This window comes from Hippopotamus amphibius, chromosome 6 (assembly GCF_030028045.1).
Source record: "Hippopotamus amphibius kiboko isolate mHipAmp2 chromosome 6, mHipAmp2.hap2, whole genome shotgun sequence".
In the NCBI taxonomy this organism is placed as follows: Eukaryota; Metazoa; Chordata; class Mammalia; order Artiodactyla; family Hippopotamidae; genus Hippopotamus; species Hippopotamus amphibius.
In genome coordinates this window covers 90385032-90406582 of record NC_080191.1, presented here as the reverse complement: position 1 = coordinate 90406582, position 21551 = coordinate 90385032, and the positions used below count along the sequence as shown (strand labels likewise).

The 21551-nt window shown below is 37.4% G+C and overlaps 1 protein-coding gene across 1 annotated transcript in view; it reads right to left on the bottom strand.

Annotated features, from left to right (window-relative positions):
- EYS (eyes shut homolog) overlaps positions 1 to 21551 on the bottom strand; it is a 1676468-nt gene that overhangs the window by 355080 nt on the left and 1299837 nt on the right. The window contains exon 32 of the mRNA XM_057737776.1: positions 4628 to 4771. Within this exon, the coding sequence (XP_057593759.1) occupies positions 4628 to 4771 (144 nt within the window). The remainder of the gene's footprint in view (positions 1 to 4627; positions 4772 to 21551) is intronic.

Sequence of the window (21551 nt, the reverse complement as noted above, 5' to 3'; positions counted from 1 at the left end):
CTGGAAGAACAAAGACGTAATGCCAGAGCCTTAGAGGAAATGAATCCTCTTCATTTGGATGAAACGGATAACAACGAAAACTAAAAATTGCACCAATTTCTTCCCACTAGTGTCACATTCCTGGGTCACTGTTTATGGTTGAATTTTTCTTTTCCACGGTGGATATGGCTACCAAATGGATGCAACATGAATGACACTCATTTGCTAAAAATATCCTGGGCCTCCCATTCCTAGATTCCTTGTCAGGCAGGCACGAGGGAGGAGGGATTAAAGCAAATCTGACCAAGACGTTTGAGCACTTACTGCACGTTGCCGTCCTCCAAACAGTGTTTTAAGGACATTAAATGTGGTGACTCTCTGTCCTAACAACAGCCTTCTAACATCATTGGTGTCATTAATATCGCTCCATTTTACAGAGATCTGTGGATGCGCCAGGTGGCAGGGCCAAGCAGAGAGTTCCTGAGTAATTTCCCAATCTCTGGGTGACACCGGCCCTGAGGTGCACAAGGCGGCAAGTTCCGTCCTGACTGACTGGGCTCCTTTGTCTGTTTCTGTCCCTTCCTGTGTCGACCAGGAGTAAGCTTTGTCCTTTCTGGTCCATGCCCTTATGTAATTACATCAGAAGCAGAGTTGAATTTTTTGCTGTTTTATTTTTTCATAAATTTCAACCATAGAAATAGAATCTAATTGTTCTTAACACAATTGGTCTACTTTAAGAGAAATTTAATGAATCACATCGTTCTAGGTCAAGGGTTGGTAAACTCTGGCCCATGGACCAATTCTGCCATCGTCTGGTTTTGTAAGTAAAGTGTTTTTGGAATACAGCCACATTCATTTATTTACATTTCTATGCTGTTTTCATGCTATGTTGACAGAGTTGAGCATTTATGACAGACACTGTCTGGCTTGCAAAAAAATGTACTCTCTGGTTGTTTCGGAAAAATTTGCCCTTGATTAACTAGACCCGGGAAAAAGTTATGTTTGATTCAAACTATGTTTTGACTAAACTCTGAAAATCTATACCCTTTTGTTGGAAGAAAGTATAGCAATGTTTAACAGAATAATTTCCTAAAATAAAGTTTCAATAACTACTAATTTTTTATCACAACCAACAAGTTGAATAACTCTCAAACAGAACTTTAAGAACTATTATCTTCAAGTACTTTTCTATGCAAGGCCCTGGCTGAAGGACTGAGGGGTGGGTGGCATAGATGTAAAACCCAAATTGGATACTGAGATGTTCCCTAGTCAGAGAAGAGGTGTAAGCCCAGATTCCTGGTGGGATGAATCTTCACTCAGCCCCAGTCCTTACTGTGTACTCCTGTTAGAAAACCATCATAGTCACCTTCTTATGGAGTTAGGCTCATAGGATTTCTCCATTGAATGATGAGATGCAGGATACAGACTACGTCTTACTCATCTTTTTATCCCTCACAGGGCCTAGCAGATTGCAGTGCACTTTACAGGCACTCATTAAAATTTGTTGAATTTGACTTTGCTGCCACAAAACGATGATACAATAAACGCGATCTCTATGTGCCTTGTGAGTGGCAGTGCAGGACTTACTCTATCCTTGCTTTCAATCTCACTCTGTCCCTTCTCTGTCTGGAGTAAGCTCATTGGAAGCCAGTAAGGAGGGGCAAAGACATCCAACAAACTTTATGGTACACATTGCAAAATTGATTTAAAAAATAAGAAGAGGTTTTTAATATGCTGTCAGAAAAACTGTGGGATTTCACTGGCCTTGGCATTAAAGGTATTTAATAAAGATATTGTGTGTTCTGCTGGGAGTCATTTTATAGAGAAGGGCAGAGATTATGATACTTCAGATTTATTTTTTTTCTTCAGCAATATCAGATATTTCTTCTTTCAGCCCTTCCTAAATGCACCAAAAAGGAGACCCCAATAATCTTATCTGTTCTACCAATTTCTCCCTGGAATATTGATATCAATTCCTACCTGGAATCAAATACTAGGTAATATAAAGATTATTTCTGAATCTGTTCTCCCACTGGAGCTGCTCATGTAATTTGCCTCCTGCAACTCGGTCAGATGTCTGCTCCTAATTCTCAGATCACATCCTTCTAAAGGATGCCTGTTTCTTCTCAAAGAAATAGCACAGGATGGATTCACCGGCATAGTAATAAATCCCATGACAAAACCTGACCGATGCAGCTCGCTGAACAGAGCTCATTTTCTGAAAGTGCACCTAAAGAGTTTTGTGTGGTCTCACCCCTTCTCCCATGACCTGTTAGTAGCTCCTTTGACTGGGTTGCAGAATTCTGAATTGGTTCAGTGGCAGATTCAAAAAGCTTTCTTTTCATCTTGACTGCTGTTCTCAGTGCTATCTCTCCCCCACAGAGAGTTCTTTTTAAAACTATCCTTTCTAAGGAATTTTACTGTAACCCCATAAGGATTCAAGTTTCATCTCCCTTTTGTTCCTTTTCAACATCAATTAGTTGTTGAGGCAAACTGAGAAAAGATAAGTCTACAGTTTTGAACTAGGAATATAATTCAAAGCTGGCATTGGCTTATCAACCTGATATTTCTCTATCTTTTTCCCTTTAATAGTTGATGATACAAAGTACAGATGTTCAACAAATGTTTGTGAAATGAAATTCAGTTTTTGCTAAAATGTTCAGGAATGGGGAAAATAGCAAAACTGAAAAACAAGCCCCCTGCCCCCCAAAACCAAAAACCAGGCAAAAATCAACCCTTACCCTCTAATGTGAATCATCTGTTTTAATTTCCTCGTGACTTTTAGTTGCTCCTACACATAATATACAGATTTCAAAGGGAAGAAAATTAGCCCTGGAGTCAAGTTAAGGGGCACCTTTAAAATTGCGGGTGGGTGTCTAACTGAATTACAAAAATCTTTGGGTGCTCATTTGTCATGAGGCTTTTCTGAGGTTGACCAATTCCAAGAGGAGTGACGGCAGCAATCCCATTGACTGTTCTGCTGAGGTCTTCCTAAGAGCGTGAGATTCAATCACCATTTACAGATGAACAAAAAGAATGCAGTAAAATAAAAAAAATATTTTCTCCCTTCCCAGGCTGTGAAACTCCCTTCAGTAAACAGCTTCCATGCTTCCAGTGCTGCGACAGCAACAATGATGCGAGACAAAGACACGGGCTGCTCCTCATTCCAAGGGATGGTTTTCTCACCAATAATCTCTCGTCTGACTTTTTGGTAGGTCATTGGCTACAAAAGGCAGAAGTAATCGTATGGCGCTCACATCAGCTTGGGTTTTGCTGGTTGAGAGCACCAGCCTGAACAGAGCAGACACACACAGCATGTATGTCCGATGGCCTTCAAGAAGAGCACGTTCACTGGCCGTGTGTCCTTGGGCTCGCAGCGTGGGCCCAGGGGAGGAGAATTCCCAGAGACTGGCTGCTTCCTTGGCTATGAGCTGTTTTCAGTTGGTAAAAACACACTTTCCACAAGTAAACACCTGCCAAATCTATATAACTGAAAACACAGCAAAGCCAGAAAATCACTTTGCTTTCTTTGTGGTTCTAAAGTATCATATTTGTGTCTTTTGTTCTAGGTTTTGTTTTGTTTTGTTTCTCCTGCAATGCACTATTGCCTCCAAATTTCATGGTCACCTACCACCACTTTGGTTTCCCATATAAAAATCAGTTTTTATTTTATTATTTTCTTCTCTCTCTTTTTTAACATAAATAAATCAAATATTCTAAAGCCATCATTTAAACATGGGTTCTTACACTCCTGGGAAATAAATAATGCTAATTTATTTATTAATGCCTAATTCTGACACAGTTTCTTTCTAAAATATAAAATAATTTCTCAGTTTTAACTGAATGTTCAAAACTTTTAACTACACCCAGTTTTCAAAAAATACTTCTTTTAGGCATTTTTCTCATATTCAAATAATAAAAAAAGGTTTAAATTTTGTTTAGAAAGTACAGAGTGAAAAATCAATTTGGCAGAAGATTTCAAAGTGGAAAAGAAACTCATTTGGGAAAGAATGAGGTGCCTTGCAAGTGGATCATCTATGCAAGTATCCACGACATTGCATCTCCAGTAGAGCAAACTATTAAAACTGTGCTGTACTCACTTCAAAAGAGAAAAAAAGCAAGCAGTACACTTTAGTGGTATTTGCCCATAAATTAAAGGGACCATAATGTAGAGAATCTGGCACATGGAGGTATTTCCTTACACAAATATTAATACTACTTTTTTTTTCAAGCCAGATAATTTAAGATAATGCTTAAAGAATGATAGGAATTTTCCCAATTGTCAAATGAATGCATTTTTCCAAGTTACCAAATATTGAATGCAATTCATGTTTAGTTATTTATATGATAAAAATATGCGCTCTGAAACATTTGCAGAGTTATGTTTCAATGCTGTAGCCATATGCCGTCACATTTATAGCCTTGCTTGTTCAGAGCCTGTTGGTAAGTCATGTTTCATTAGATGACTCATAAATTATAGAAACTTCTAAAGAAAACTAGAAGTAAGGAAGATTTCCTTGTGGTAATACTTCATGCACTTTGCTAGAAAAGTTTTCCCCAAACATTTAAATAAATAATTCATTAATTCAGTAGGTTAACATTTGAGAAAGAAACATGACACATAGGAGGTTAAACATTTAATACTCACTGTAGAGAATAGTTCCATTCAAAGCGTTTGTTTTTATAGTCAAGTAGATGGTAACAATTCTGTTACGTTCCTTCTCCAGGGTTGTAAAAAAAGGCAGTTCTAAGTAGGAATTCCCATTGAAAGATGGAAAATATAAACCTGCATCTAAAAAAAAGATCATATTAATATGTTCTGATAGCATTCTATTGCTAATCAAGTAGATGAGAAACATAGCATTTATAGTTAGTATTCATTTAAAATGATAACACTGATATTTATAATATTTGGCCCAACTTCAAGAAATTTAGATATACAAGTATAACAAATTTGTAAAGTCATTGTCTTAAATAATTAAGCACCAGTCATAGGAAAATACTTTAAGCAAAAATTTCGGATGGTTGAAAAAATGCCCTGAAATAGTATGAAAAAAATCTGTCCCTGCATATGTGAAATAATAGTTTTCATTAGACTTTTAAAATATTCTCTGATACAAATGGCAGTACATTAAATTACACACGTAAAATTCATGAATTTTATTTGATGTAACCACACCTCAATAAAAAAGGCAAGAAAAAAGTCTGTGACACAAAAATATTAGAAATTTGTCATGTAGAGTGGTTTTATTAATATTCACTAATACTTAGTGCTTTTCAATAAAACAGATAAGATGTTTTATAAGTAGTATTACTGGAATACGCAGTCATTGATTAATTTTTTAGAGTTATCCTTTTAGAATTATTCTTTTGAATGACTCATAAAATCTTGAGGCACATAAAATTTGAAAAGTATTTTATTGTCACGTATATATTTAGATCTATAGACTTGATACATTGAACAAGTGTAATATTGATACATGGGATGTTGGAAATGCAGCTTCATTTTTGTCTGTCTCACATGGGGGAAGTTTTCTCTGCCTCTGCATGAAACCTTGGCAGTCCTGATGAGTCCCGCCTTCTTTCTATGTTATACAATGTTACAGAGAATGTTCTGGGCTAAGAAATCTATCAACACCTCATCTTCCTTCAGAGATATGACTTCCCCACCCCTCCACCAGCCAGGCCTGTAAAGGCACCTGACACCTGCTGTCTTTTAGGGCAGAAGGAAGCTGATTCCTACTCTTTATCTCTTCTTAGCACCTCCCCTCAAGCTAGCTGCTGTTTCAGATGCTTCCAGCTTTGCAGAGAAGGCAAAGTGGGCAGAAAGAAGAGGGAAGTTCGTAGTAAAGGGTAGCTCTTAGAGCTGGCCGTCGATACTGTTGTAAGCAGTCCTTTGCTCTCCAGGAACAACAGATGTTTAAAACTGTTTTTCTCACAGTACGAATGTCAGATAAAATGTGGATGCTCAGTCAAATTTCAATTATCAAATATTTTTTTAGTATATGTCCCAAACAGTGCATGAGATAAACTTATACTAAAAAATTATGTGTTGTTTATTTGAAATTCTAATTTAACTGAATGTCCTGGATTTTACCTTCTTAAACTTATGGGCATTTGTGTAATCTTTAGACCCCCCTGTGCCAATTACAATTCCTAGGACTTTGGCTCCTCATTTCTAACTTTGCCCCACTCTGATTTCCCATGTTATGTACAGACTCTTGCTGCTGAGAACCACTTGACTGTGTCGAAGCAAACATTGCACTGGACAAAGTGAAACAGGCAGGGAAGACTATTCAAGGCTATTGTGATACGTGAGAGAGGCCAGAACTCAGCCTTTGCTCAACTCTTCTGAAGCAAAGGGTAGCAGAGTTTTTAAGAGTTGAGGTGGAGAGACAATGGGCTAGCTGTGTTTGCTAATTGGCCCTACCCCCTAAAAACATAAGCTTTCTCATATCTTCATCACAGGAGATAGTTTATAACTTGGAACAATGTACTCATCAAAGTTAGGCTTCTATCTGCCCACAGAGAGGGCCACTATCTTTCTTGATGATTCATTTCAAAGAGATGAGTCTAGGTCCTGGAGAAAGATGTCCCTGGTTGTCAAACTGGCAAGAAGCTATTAAAAAGATTTATGTATCAAATGATGCAAAGAAAAAATTACAGTGGAAAGTTTTCAATAGTAGATGCTCTAAAAGTGAAGTCAGGAAGAATCCTGTTTAAAGTTCAGTCCAGCTGAGGGGAATGTCAAGGTTGTCCTGATCACCTGAGTAGGAAAAACCACTGGGGCAGAATGTAAAATGAATCGAGGAACTTCCTAGGTGGCACAGTGATTAAGAATCTTCCTGCTAATGCAGGGGACACAGATTCAGTCCCTGCTCTAGGAAAATCCCACGTGCTGTGGAGCAACCAAGCCCGTGCGCCACAACTATAAAGCCTGTGCTGTAGAGCCCATGTGCCGCAACTACTGAAGCCTGTGTACCTAGAGCCCTCTGCTCCACAATAAGAGAAGCCACCACAATGAGGAGCCCACACACCACAGTGAAGAGTAGCCCCTGCTTGCCACAATTAGGGAAAGCCCGTGTGCAGCAATGAAGACTCAATGCAGCCAATAAATAAATGAATGAATGAATAAATAAATAAATAATTTTATTCATTTAAAGAAAAACACCACCACCAAAAGCATAGGCAACAAAAAAGAAAATTAAAAAAAAAAAAAAAATGAATCTAGGCCGGATCTCTTTCCTGAAGGGCACATACCTAGGCCATGGTAGACATTTCCAGCCCTATTTTTTATGGAGGTGTAGTTAATGGTCAGCCTGCTTTGGGTTTCTCAGGTAGGAATGTTGGCTCTGTTGGTCCATGATGTTCCTTTACGAATGACAGAGTTTTAACTGTTCCTAAACATCCTCAGGTGTGATGGGTGGGGGAGGGTGAAGTCAACAGAAGAGCTTTCTAAAAAAGCGTGTTTCTCAAAATCATGTCTTCATATCTTTAAAATCCTTTCTTCCTCTTCAGATGCTGCCTCTTTTTATATCAAGAGTGTTTCCTACTTAAATCTTGCCTTTAGATATGGTACCTCATTTTGTTTACAGCATTATATCCTGGTGTGTGAAAGTTTATTTTTAACATCCTGTTTTTGTCTATAACTTTGTATTGTCAGTTACAAATAATATAGTTTATTTACTAGCAAACTGACTTAAGAGAAAAGAGAGGGAGGGGAGAGGGACAAAGTATGTGTATACAATTAAAAGATACAAAGTATTATGTATAAAATAGAAAAGCAGCAAGGATACACTGTACAGCACAGGGAATTATACTCATTACCTTGTCTTAAGGTATGATGGAGTATAAGCCACAAAAATACTGCATCCCTCTGTTGCACACCTAAAACTAACACAATATTGTAAATCAACTATCGTTAATAAAAAATGTTACATGGTATCACATATTTTAAGATTTCTTGGCCTTCCACCCACAATCTTTATCTCATTGAAATTTACCTTCCTGGCTCTGTATTTTACTGGATTTCTTTTTTTTTTCAAAGGTTTTTAGGCCTGTTAGCAAATCCTTCCTAGTGCTCATCTGCCTAGAAGTCTCTGTAATACCGAAGGCTTATTTTTATAAAATCTTTCTCCATCCTTGTCTCTTACGACGCCACCACACGTTGACTGCCTTCCTACGTGCCTGGCAGTTCTTTTCCAGACTGCTGGCTTTTCAACCACTCCGTGATGCTCAGCGCTCCTGAGGCTCTGGCCCTGGCCGTCTAATCCATCTACATCCTTCGCAAATCTGATCCTCTCCTGTTTCCTTGCTCTGGGCGCTTACTCTCCCAGGCTTAGAAACCCGCACTGTTGTCCGCTCATCTTTTCTCAAACTAGTTGCTGCTTCCTGCCACCTCTTTCTTAGATCGAAACTTGCAATGTTCCTTCTGCTACCGCGGCCCTTGTTTGAGTTCTTAGTACATTTTGACTCAGGTGTGGGCAATGGCCCCTTTCTCACTGGCCTCGCTTCCTAATGTGTCTGATAGCTGTCACTGCTGTGATGTCAACATTAGTCAGGTGTAATTACCTAAGCGCCTTGGTCAAAAACCTTCAGGAAGTACAGAACTACCCTGTTCCCTTGACCATCTTGCCTGACATTAGTTGTCACCAAGGAGCACTAAGCCTAATGTGAGATGTAAGACCCGATGCAAGCCCGGGGGGTGAGGGAGGTGGGGGGGGGGTGTCTAACGAGACCTGCCCCATCTGCCCTCTGTATTGCTGAGTCCCGCGGGGAAAGACTTGTGTTTGATTCATCTTTGCATCTCCCTATGGCATGACGAGTTTCGCACATTTTAGGCAAAGACATTCTTAGACAAATAAAAATACAGCTAAAACTTTCATTTGTGCTGGTTTTGGAAAATAAGGGACAGAAAGACATTCTTATAATTAAAACAGAATGAGGAAACGCTCTAGAGTTGGGGTTCTAGCATTCTTCTTGTGGTTAAATTTTTCATATTCCTGATAAATCCACAAGAAATTTTCTTTATATAAGGGTTCACAAATGAATTAAAATATTTGGATTCATAATCAGGCTTATTTATTCTGAGGTGCAGTGAACTCAACAAGAGCAATAAAAGTATCGACACAATTCCATTCACTAAAAATGGTTTCTGCATCACTTTGCAGGAGCATAGCTACCATGTAATGTAAGTGCACTCATCTTCTTCCCAGCTTACATGCTCCTTAAGCCTTATTTTCAGAGCTGACAGGTTTTAAGAAAATTATGACAGAAAAAAACAATTATGAACCATAAACATTTGCTATTGAATTGCTTTCCAACCATATTAATTTTCATTATCATCATGTTTAGTGGATATGTTGGAAAACAGAACTGCCCTGAGTGTAGAAAACAAGACTAATTGGGGTTAGGCAGAGTGTTTTCCTGCTGCTTCCAAAAGCCTCTTCAGCAATGCTTTTTGAACACACTCCAAGTTTACTTTTCTTCCAATTAAAAATGGAAAAAAAAAACAAAATCTTTATATGGAAATACATATTAAGCATCTTACAAGATATGTCATATAGTAATTAACTAGTGGCTTCTGATTACAACATAGACATCTGTAATGCTTAAATGTATGAAAAGATCATATAGATTGATCTAACAAATTATATTAACTTTAACATGGTTTAAAAACTTAAAATCAGTCTGAGTCATGGGAAAATCCAATAAATTAACCCAGGAGAAAGCTCTTTTAAATTCCTAAATTATATAAAACTCTCAAATTGTCAAAGGAAGGTAGGGAACCTCGGTACTAAGTTTGAAGCACCTTATGTTAATGGATAAATTTAATTTTTATCACCAAATGTATTTCTATGCTATGAATCAGAACTATAGCCAGTTAATGAGGACACACAGAAATTGATCCAGGAGAGCACCATGGAGTATTTTATGATAAAGGAAGCACAGAAGAGACTAATGTGTTTACTTTGAACACAGTGCAACTGAGCAGCACGTGTTATTTCTTCCAAATAAGAATGGAACTCCTTGTCCACCTATGAGTCATAATCCGTTTATGCTTGTATAAAAGTCTTCTTGATCTAACCCTGGAAAATTACACTAACATGCAAATAAAGCTACAAATGCAGTGAATCATGAATTATCCAGATACCCTGATTGTAATTCTTGGTATTAAAAGAAACATAATGTTGTTTGCTTTTCCTCCTTTATAATGGGAATAAATTTGGTTTACTCAATAGCCATTAAAATTAGTACTGTTGAAAAGTTTTTGTTTGGTGTCTTTTACATTTTGTTCAGTTTTTTTTTAACCTTATCCAAAAAGAACATCATAAAAATGCAATGCAATTATTAATAACTATCTTGATTTCAGTTTAAATATGTTACATTCCTTCTTTTATGATTCTAATTTTATTAAATTCAGTGATTAAAAAGAATATCACCAGTTAATAAGTCCACAATCCTGAAGTAGGATTCATCACTAAAAAATGATATATCTAACCAATAATATTCAAAGACAGAAAAGTTATAATCATCTGTTATTCAAAAATTATAAAATTAAGTTCCAAGACCAATGAAATACATATTAATTTCATGAGAAACTCCATGTCTTAAAGATCTGTATATATATAAAATTATATGTAGTACCTATACTAAATATTTATATATGTAATATCACACATAGCACTGTAGAATAAGTAGCATATATAAATTACATTAAATATTTATATCACTCCATATATTTTCTTATTTTAGAATTAAAAAGTTATTTTAGATTTAGATAGCCCAAGTCTCACTGACTAAATTACTACCTTTACTTGGATAGTTTTCCCATATTAGACATTCACATTTATATTAATTCATAAAAGTTCATCAATTTAAGTGCCTGATGAAAATTATCAAATACTCTTGTTGTTGCTGCTAGCACAGCTGCTGTTTGTGCTGCATCTACTTTTCTCTCCCATAGAAAACACTTGCAAAAATCAGGACAGAGCTAACATTTCTCCTTTTGACCATTGCGACTTTATTCTCCAGTTTAGAGCATGAGGGGAATTGCTCTGCATCTGACCAAAGCAATACACAAAGAAACAAAGATGTGATAAAAAAAATTCTCACCCTTCATTGTCACAGCCAATCTAGCAATACTATTCTTTATCCCTTGGTTTCTCTGTCAAAGAAGGGTTGAGCATCAAGATCTGCACTTTGACCCTCTCAAAAATCTGAAGCTTTAAAGCTATAATCCTATCTCCTTCCTCTTACAAAATAAAGCCAAGTGAAACATCGTTTAACACACCACAAATATCTTCCGTGCCATAAAAATAAAGCTAGAACAAGAAAGATACAAAACCCCATCAATATCTCACACTGTACTCGACATGTTGTCATAGTAGCTACCAATCTTTAGTCTATTTCTATAACTTCTTCTTCACTTGGTTTAGAAACTTTCCCTGAGTGATCTCATTTGTTCCCATAACTTTAGCTACTTTCTAGTTCTGAAAACTCTCAAATTTTTATCTTTAGCACAGATAGCTTCTGACCTTATATATCCAGCTGTCTACTATATAGATGCACTTGGAAGGAATATAGGCAACCTGAACTCAATATATCCAAAGCAGTTTGTTGCTTTTTCTTTTTTGAAATATGATCCTCCTTCCCCATATCAAGTTGATAATATCTTCCTTCTTACTATCACAACTAGTTGTGATATATTCCTATGACAGCCCTTATTAAACTATGCAGTGATACTTCCCTGTATGACTGACTGCATGGTAGTTGACAATTGTGAGCTGTGCATGTAGTTCCTTAAATGCAGGGATCATGGCCTAATTTTTCCTTCCAGTGTTGCTGAGATATAATTGACATATAGCAACTGTGTATTTAAGGTGTACAGCACAGTGATTTGACTTACATATACCAGGAAAATGATTATCACTCTAAGTTTAGTGAATATGCATTGGCTCATATAGATAAAAAATTAAATAAATAGAAAAAAAATGTTTCCTTGTCATGATAACTCTTAGGATTTACGCTCTTTAAAAATTTTCATGTGAAACAAACAGCAGCGTGAATTAGATTTATCATGTTGTACATTATATCCTTAGTACTTATTTATCTTATAACTGGAAGTTTGTACCTTTCGACTGCCTTTATTCAGTTCCTTGTCCCCTGCCTATGGTAATCACAAATCTAATCACTTTTTTTGGGGGGGGAGGGGGGTTTGTTTTTGAAGTATAATTTACCTACAACTCTATGTTAGTTCCTGTTATATGACGTAGCGATTCTATATTTCTATACGTTTCAAAATGATCACAGTGATAAGCCTAGTTACTATGTCACCATGCAAAGATATTACATAGTTACTGACCATATTCTCTACACTGTAAATTTCATACCCCTGACTCACTTATTTTGCAACTAGAAGTTTTGTATCTTTTATTCTCCTCTACCTATTTCTCTCCTCCCACCAGCCACTTCCCCTCTGGCAACCACCTGTTTGTTCTCTGTATTTTTGACTCATTACTATTTTGTTTTTATTTTGCTTTTTAGATTCCACATATAGATGAAACTATACAGCATCTGTCTGGCTTATTTCACTTAGCATAATACAGTCTTAGTCCACTCATGTTGTTCCAACTGCCAAGATTTCATTCTTTTATATGACTATTAGTCCATTGTACATCATATATAGCAGTACTTTTTTTTTTTCTTTACTATTTAGCATGTCACATTTATTCAGATATGTAGACAGAGTGAAATCTTTGACTGGCCTCTTTTCTGCTTTTTTCTTATGTTGTTATGTCCTGAACTTTCCACGTTGAAGTCATTCAAAGAATCTACTCAATGAAAAATGGGCACAAGACCTAAACAGACACTTCTCCAAAGACATACAGATGGCCAACAAACACATGTAAAGGTTCTCAACATCACTGATTACCAGAGAAATGCAAGTCAAAAGTACAACGAGGTATCACCTCACACTGGTCAGAATGGCCATCATCAAAAATCTACAAACAATAAATGCTGGAGAGGATGTGGAGAAAAGGGAACCCCCCTACACTGTTGGTGGGAATGTAAATTGTTAGAGTCACTATGGAGAACAGTGTGGAGGTTCCTTAAAAAACTAAAATAGAGCTACCACATGACCCAGTGATCCCACTCTTGGGCATATATCTGGAGAAAACCATACTTCAAAAAGATACATGCACCCCAATATCCATTGCAGCAATATTTACAATAGCTAGGAGATGGAAGCAAATGTCCTAAATGTCCATCAACAGAGGAATGAATAAAGATGTGGCACATATAGGCAATGGACTATTACTCAGCCTTAAAAAGGAACAAAATAGTGCCATTTGCAGAGATGTGGATGGACCTAGAGACTGTCATACAGAGTGAAGTATGTCAGGAAGAGAAAAATATCATATAATATTGCTTATTTGTGGAATCTAGAAAAATGGTACTGATGAACTTACTTGCAAAGCAGAAATAGAGACACAGATGTAGAGAACAAATTTATGGATACCAAGGGGGAAAGGGAGTGAGTTGGGATAAACTGGGAGATTGGGATTGACACATATACACTACTATGTATAAAATAGATAACTAATGAGAAACTACTGTATAGCACAGGGAGCTCTACTCAGTCCTCTGTGGTGACCTATATGGGAAGAAAATCTAAAAAAGAGGGGATATATGTATGCATATAGCTGATTCACTTTGCTGTATAGCAGAAACTAACACAACATTGTAAAGCAACTATACTCCAATAAAATTTCTTTAAAAAGTCATTCATAGAATATTATATACCAGTATTCTTTATCCATTCATCTATTGATGGGCACTTAGGGTTGCTTCCATATCTTGCCTCTTGTAAATAAAGCTTCAGTGAGTAGAGGAGTGCATATATCTTTTCTAATTACTGTTTTCATTTTCTTTGGATAAATGTCCAGGAGTGGAATGGATTATATGATAGTTCTATTTTTAATTTTTTGAGGAATTCCTATACTGTTTTCCACAGTGGCTGTACCAATTTACATTCCCACCAACTGAGCACAAGGGCTCCCTTTTCTCCACATCTTTACCAACACTTATTATTTGCTGTCTTTTTGAGAATAGCAATTCTGACAGGTGTGAGGTGATACCCCCTTGTGTTTTTGATTTGCATTTCACCTATGATTAGTGATGTTGAGCATTTTTTCATGTGTCTGTTGGCCATCTGTATGTCTTCTTTGGAAAAATGTCTATTTAGATCCTCTGCCCATTTTTAAGTTGGGTTGTTTGTTTGTTTGTTTTGATGTTGAGTTGTATGAGTTCTTTGCATATTTTGAAGATTAGGCCTTTATTGAATATATCATTTGCAAATATCTTCTTCCATTCATAACGTGGCCTTTATGTTTTCTTTCTTTTTTTTATTATTATTTTTTGGGGGGTACACCAAGTTCAATCACCTGTTTTTATACACATATCTCCGTATTCCCTCCCTTCCTTGACTGCCCCCCCCTTGAGTCCCCCCCACCCTCCCTGCCCCAGTCTTCTAAGGCATCTTCCATCCTCGAGTTGGACTCCCTTTGTTATACATCAATTTCCCACTGACTATCTATTTTACAGTTGGTAGTATATATATGTCTGTGCTACTCTCTCACTTCGTCTCAGTTTCCCCTTCACCCCCCGCCCCCTCCCATACCTCAAGTTCTCCAGTCCATTCTCTGTATCTGCGTCCTTGTTCTTGTCACTGAGTTCATCAGTACCATTTTTACATTCCGTATATGTGAGTTAGCATACAATATTTGTCCTTCTCTTTCTGACTTACTTCACTCTCTATGACAGACTGTAGTTCTATCCACCTCATTAAATATAGCTCCATCTCATCCCTTTTTATAGCTGAGTAATATTCCATTGTGTATATATGCCACATCTTCTGTATCCATTCATTTGTTGATGGGCATTTAGGTTGCTTCCATGTCCTGGCTATTGTAAATAGGGCTGCAATAAACATTATGGTACAAGTTTCTTTTGGGATTGTGGTTTTCTTTGGATATATGCCCAGGAGTGGGATTACTGGATCATATGGTAGTTCTATTTGTAGTTTTTTAAGGAACCTCCAAATTGTTTTCCATAGTGGCTGTACCAACTTACAGTCCCACCAACAGTGTAGGAGAATTCCCTTTTCTCCACACCCTCTCCAACATTTGTGGTTTCCAGATTTTGTGATGATGGCCATTCTGATAGGTGTGAGGTGATACCTCATTGTGGCTTTGACTTGCATTTCTCTGATGATGAGTGATGTTGAGCATCTTTTCATGTGTTTGTTGGCCATCTGTATGTCTTCTTAGGAGAAATGTCTATTTAGGTCTTCTGCCCATTTGTGGATTGGGTTATTTACTTATTTGGTATTAAGCTCCATGAGCTGCTTGTATATTTTGGAGGTTAATCCTTTGTCCATTGTTTCATAGGCAATTATTTTTTCCCATTCTGAGGGTTGCCTTTTAGTCTTGTTTATGGTTTCTTTCGCTGTGCAAAAGCTTTTAAGTTTCATGAGATCCCATTTGTTTATTCGTGATTTTATGTCCATGATTCTAGGAGGTGGGTCCAAAAGGATCTTGCTTTGATGGATGTCATAGAGTGTTCTGCCTATGTTTTCCTCTAGGAGTTTTATAGTGTCTGGCCTTACATGTAGGTCTTTAATCCATTTGGAGTTGATTTTTGTGTATGGTGTTAGGAAGTGTTCTAATTTCATTCTTTTACATGTTGCTGTCCAATTTTCCCAGCACCACTTATTGAAGAGGCTGTCTTTTTTCCATTGTATACTCGTGCCTCCTTTGTCAAAGATAAGGTGCCCATATGTGTTTGGGCTTACTTCTGAGTTCTCTATTCTATTCCATTGATCTTCCTTTCTATTTCTGTGCCAGTACCATACTGTCTTGATCACTATGGCCTTGTAGTATAGTTTGAAGTCAGGAAGCTTGATTCCACCAACTCCATTTTTCCTTCTCAAGATTGCTTTGCCTATTCGGGGTCTTTTGCGTTTCCATACAAATCGTAAGATTTCTTGCTCTAGTTCTGTGAAAAATGCCATTGGTAATTTGATCGGGATTGCATTGAATCTGTAAATTGCTTTGGGTAGTACAGTCATTTTCACGATGTTGATTCTTCCAATCCAGGAACAAGGTATGTCCCTCCAACTGTTTGTGTCGTCTTTGATTTCTTTCATCAATGTCTTAAAGTTTTCTGCATACAGATCTTTTGCCTTCTTAGACAGGTTTATTCCTAGGTATTTTATTCTTTTGGTTGCAATGGTGAATGGCAGAGTTTCCTTAATTTCTCTTTCTGCTCTTCTGTTGTTAGTGTATAGGAATGCAAGAGATTTCTGTGCATTAATTTTGTATCCTGCTACTTTACTAAACTCATAAATGAGTGATAGCAGTTTTCTGGTAGAGTCTTTAGGGTTTTCTATATATAATATCATGTCATCTGCAAAGAGTGACAATTTTACTTCTTCTTTTCCAATTTGGATTCCTTTGATTTCTTTTTCTTCTCTGATTGCTCTGGCTAAAACTTCCAAAACTATGTTGAATAATAGTGGTGTGAGTGGACACCCTTGTCTTGTTCCTGTTCTTAGAGGGAACTCTTCCAGTTTTTCCCCATTGAGAACGATGTTGGCTTTTGGTTTTTCATATGTGGCTTTTATTATGTTGAGGTAAGTTCCTTCTATGCCCATTTTCTGGAGAGCTTTTATCATAAATGGATGTTGAACTTTGTCAAAAGCTTTTTCTGCATCTATTGAAATGATCATATGGTTTTTATCCTTCAATTTGTTGATATGATGTATCACATTGAGTGATTTGCGTATATTGAAGAATCCTTGCATCCCAGGGATAAACCCCACTTGATCATGGTGTATGATTTTTTTCATGTGCTGTTGGAGTCTGTTAGCTAGTATTTTGTTGAGGATTTTTGCATCTATATTCATCAGTGATATTGGTCTGTAGTTTTCTTTTTTTGTGACATCTTTGTCTGATTTTTGGATCAGGGTGATGGTAGCCTCGTAGAATGAGTTTGGGAGTGTTCCGCCTTCTGCAATATTTTGGAAGAGTTTGAGAAGGATAGGTGTTAGCTCTTCTCGAAATGTTTGATAGAATCTGCCTGTGAACCCATCTGGTCCTGAGCTTTTGTGTGTTGGGAGATTTTTAATCACTGCCTCAATTTCCGCACTTGTGATTGGTCTGTTCATGGTTTCTATTTCTTCCTGGTTCAGTCTTGGAAGATTGTATTTTTCTAAGAATGTATCCATTTCTTCCAGGTTATCCAATTGATTGGCATATAGTTGCTTGTAGTAGTCTCTCATGATGTTTTGTATTTCTGAGGTGTCCGTTGTGACTTCTCCTTTTTCATTTCTAATTCTGTTGATTTGCATCTTCTCCCTTTTTTTCTTGATGAGTCTGGCTAATGGTTTATCAATTTTGTTAATCTTCTCAAAGAACCAGCTTTTAGTTTTATTTATTTTTGCTATGGTTTCCTTCCTTTCTTTTTCATTTATTTCTGCTCTGATCTTTATGATTTCTTTCCTTCTGCTCACTTTGGGGTTTCTTTGTTCTTCTTTCTCTAGTTGTTTTAGGTGTAAGGTTAGGTTGTTTATTCAATAATTTTCTTGTTTCATAAGGTAGGCCTGTATTGCTATAAACTTCCCTCTTAGAACTGCTTTTGCTGCGTCCCATAGGTTTTGAGTTGTTGTGCTTTCGTTGTCATTTGTTTCTAGATATTTTTTGATTTCCTCTTTGATTTCTTTAGTGATTCCTTGGTTGTTTAAGAATGAATTGTTTAGCCTCCATGTGTTTGTATTTTTTGCAGTTTTTTTCCTGTAATTGATATCTAGTCTCATGGCGTTGTGGTCTGAGAAGATGCTTGATATGATTTCAATTTTCTTGAATTTGCTGAGGTTTGATTTGTGACCCAAGATGTGATCTATCCTAGAAAATGTTCCTTGTGCACTTGAGAAGAAAGTGTAGTCTGTCATTTTTGGATGGAATGTCCTATAAATATCAATGAAGTCGAGATGGTCTAATGTGTCATTTAAAGCTTGTGTGTCTTTATTTATTTTCTGTTTGGATGATCTGTCCATTGATGTAAGTGGGGTGTTCAAGTCTCCCACTATTATTGTGTTCCTGTCGATGTCCCCTTTTATAGCTGTTAGCATTTGCCTTGTGTATTGAGGTGCTCCTATGTTGGGGGCATAGATATTTACCATTGTGATATGTTCTTCTTGAATGGATCCCTTGATCATTATGTAGTATCCTTCCTTGTCTCTTTTAATAGTCTTTACTTTCAAGTCTAATTTGTCTGATATGAGTATTGCTACTCCAGCTTTCTTTTGACTTCCATTTGCATGGAATATCTTTTTCCATCCCTTTCCTTTCAGTCTATATGTATCCCTTGGTCTGAAGTGGGTTTCTTGTAGGCAGCATATAGAAGGGTCTTGTTTTTGTATCCATTCAGCCAGTCTGTGTCTTTTGGTTGGAGCATTTAATCCATTACATTTAAAGTGATTATTGACATGTGTGTTCCAATTACCATTTTCTGAATTGTTTTGGGTTTGTCTTTGTAGGTGTTTTCCTTTTCTTGTGTTTCCTACTTAGAGAAGTTCCTTTAGCACTTGTTGTAAGGCTGGTTTGGTGGTGCTGAATTCTCTTCACTTTTGCTTGTCTGGAAAGCTTTTGATGTCTCCCTCAAATCTGATGGAGATTCTTGCTGGGTAGAGTATTCTTGGCTGTAGGTTTCTCTCTTTCAGGACTTTCAGTATATCCTGCCATTCCCTTCTGGCCTGCAGAGTTTCTGTAGAAAGGTCAGCTGTTATCCTGATGGGTTTTCCCTTATATGTTGTTTGTTGCTTTTCTCTTGCTGCTTTTAATAGTTTTGCTTTGTGTTTAATTGTCATTAGTTTGGTTAATATGTGTCTTGGTGTATTTCTCCTTGGGTTTATTCTGTATGGGACTCTCTGTGCTTCTTGGACTTGGTGAATTATTTCCTTTCCCATGTTGGGGAAGTTTTCCACTAGAACCTCTTCAAATATTTTCTCAGACCCTTTCTTGTTTTCTTCTTCTTCTGGGATGCCTATAATTCGAATGTTGGTACGCTTAATGTTATCACTGAGGTCTCTGAGAGTGTCTTGTAATCTTTTTATTCTTTTTTCTTTTTCCTGCTCTGTGGCATTTATTTCCCCCATTCTATCTTCCAACTCACTTATTCGTTCTTCTGCCTCAGTCATTCTGCTGGTTATAGCATCTAGAGTATTTTTAATTTCAGTTATTTTTTTATCCATTGCTGTTTGTTTTTCTGAGTTCGTATGAACTGTTTTTTGTACTTTCTCTATTTTGCTATCAAGATTTTGTATCATTTTTACTATCATTACTCTAAATTCTTTTTCATGTATTTTTCCTATTTCCTCCTCATTTATTTGGTCTTGTGGGGTTTTTTCCTGCTCCTTTGCCTGCATGGTGTTTCTTTGTTTCCTCATGGTTGTCCAGACTTTTGGGGTTGCTTGTCCTGGTGATAGAGGTGTTCATAGAAGACTGTCCAAGCCTCAGACTAATGTCCAAGTATTGGATTAAACGAATATTAAGTCTAGGAAACACATACATGTGTAAGACACACAATTACTGAATCCTTTAGGATATAAGGCTCTGGAAAGACCTGACAGAACCCCAGTGTGCTATCAGATATTCAAAGAGAAACCCAACAGAAATTGACAACTGAAACAGAACAAATCAGAGAGAAAAGCAAACACAAACAAACAAATAACACCTTACACATACAAACATTAATCCAGAGAGATTTTGTAAGCTAGGATCAAATATAGAAAAGAGCTAGAGTAGCACCAGAGAGAATGGAGATTCTCAGAATGAAATTAGACAACTGTACTAAGAACTAAGATAAAGACAAAAGCCTAATATTAAATACCAAGGCAGTGCGTCATCTGGAGAATAGAGCAAGGAGTCTGAGCAGACTGATAGTGTTGCTTATAAGTATGTTAAGATAAACTTAAAATGGCTGGAAGAAAGGGGAACAGAAGAGCATAATGTGGTTGGAAATATGCAAATAAAAAGAAAGGAATAGAAATGTATAAAAGATAGGGATGAAAGGGAAGTATGAGAGATATATTGTCTGTACTACCAAAAACTTAGCTAGATATAGAAGTATAGAAAAAGGCAAAAAGAAAAAAAAGAATAAAAAATATCATTAAAAAATTATGTTATAAAACTTGTAGATCCCTTAGGGCTAAGATCGTATTTAATAAAGAAAAAAAAAAAAAAGATAGAGAGAGAAAAAGAAAAAAAAAATCCAGAACTGATCCCAGAAGGGACCAGTTCAATAGGTATTGATACTACTATTTCTGTTTCCTTAGAGTCTCAGCTGTAAGTGTCCTTCTCCTTGCCTTGGGTTTGTTTGCATTATTCTGTGACCGCAGAGGTTCCTTTATTGTTCATCTGTAAGCATTGGTGTGTGGGGAGGGAGAGGGTACAATAGTGGCTCCTTCTCCTGGGAGTGAGTGAGCAGTGGCGCACTGTTGTTTCAGTCGGGCTTGGAGGTGCCTGTTGCAGAGGGACGCTGGTGGCTCAGGCGTAAACAGAAAGTCTTAGAGTTGGGCCTCTCTCGGGTTTTTTTTGTTGTTGTTGCTGTTGTTTTTTTTTTTTTTTCTCTTGGCAGCCTCCCTGCTGCTGGCGTTGCAAGGGGTTTTAATCTAGCTCCGCCCGAGTGCCTGAGGGTGCTTGTTATCCCTGAGCGCCTTAGGTGGCCCGCAGGGCGTCTCTCCACTGCCTGTTGCAGAGGCTCCGAAAGAGATGGAGAGGCTACGTGCGGCTCCTCCCCGCCGCCCGTGAGCCTGCAGCCTCCAGCCGCCATCATGGCCGGGCAGCTCTCAGGGACGGGCACTCCTCTCCGCGGAGCTCCTCCCTCCTGTCCTCTCGGTCCGTCACCCTACCGGCAACAATATTTCTCAGCCTGAACCAGCTCTCCGGTTCCCACGCTCCTGCTCCCGGACCCTCCGTTCAGCCGCGGATTGATGTCTCGGTCCGGGTACGCTGAGCTGTGCTGTGGACCCTCTGTATGTTTCTCACTCCCTCCCCCTTTATGTTTTCTTGATAGTTTCCTTCACTGTACAAAATCTTTTTAGTTTGATGTAATCCAATTTGCATATTTTTGCTTTTGTTTCCCTTGCCTGAGGAGACATATCTAAAAAAAAATTACTAAGATTGATGTCAAAGAGCATGCTACCAATGTTTCTTTCTAGAAGTTTTATGATTTCAGGTCTTACATTTAAGTATTTAATCCATTTAGAATTTATTTTTGTGCATGGAGTGAGAGTATAGTACAGTTTGATTCTTTGGATGTAGCTGTCTGGTTTTCCCAACACCGTTTATTGAAGGGGATGTTTTTTTCCCCATTGCATATTTTTGCCTCCTTTGTGATAGGTTAGTTGCCCATATAAGTGTGAGTTCTTTGCTGAGATCTCTGTTCTGTTCCATTAATCTATGTGTCTGCTTTTGTGCAAGTACCATACTGTTTAGTTTTGTAGTATA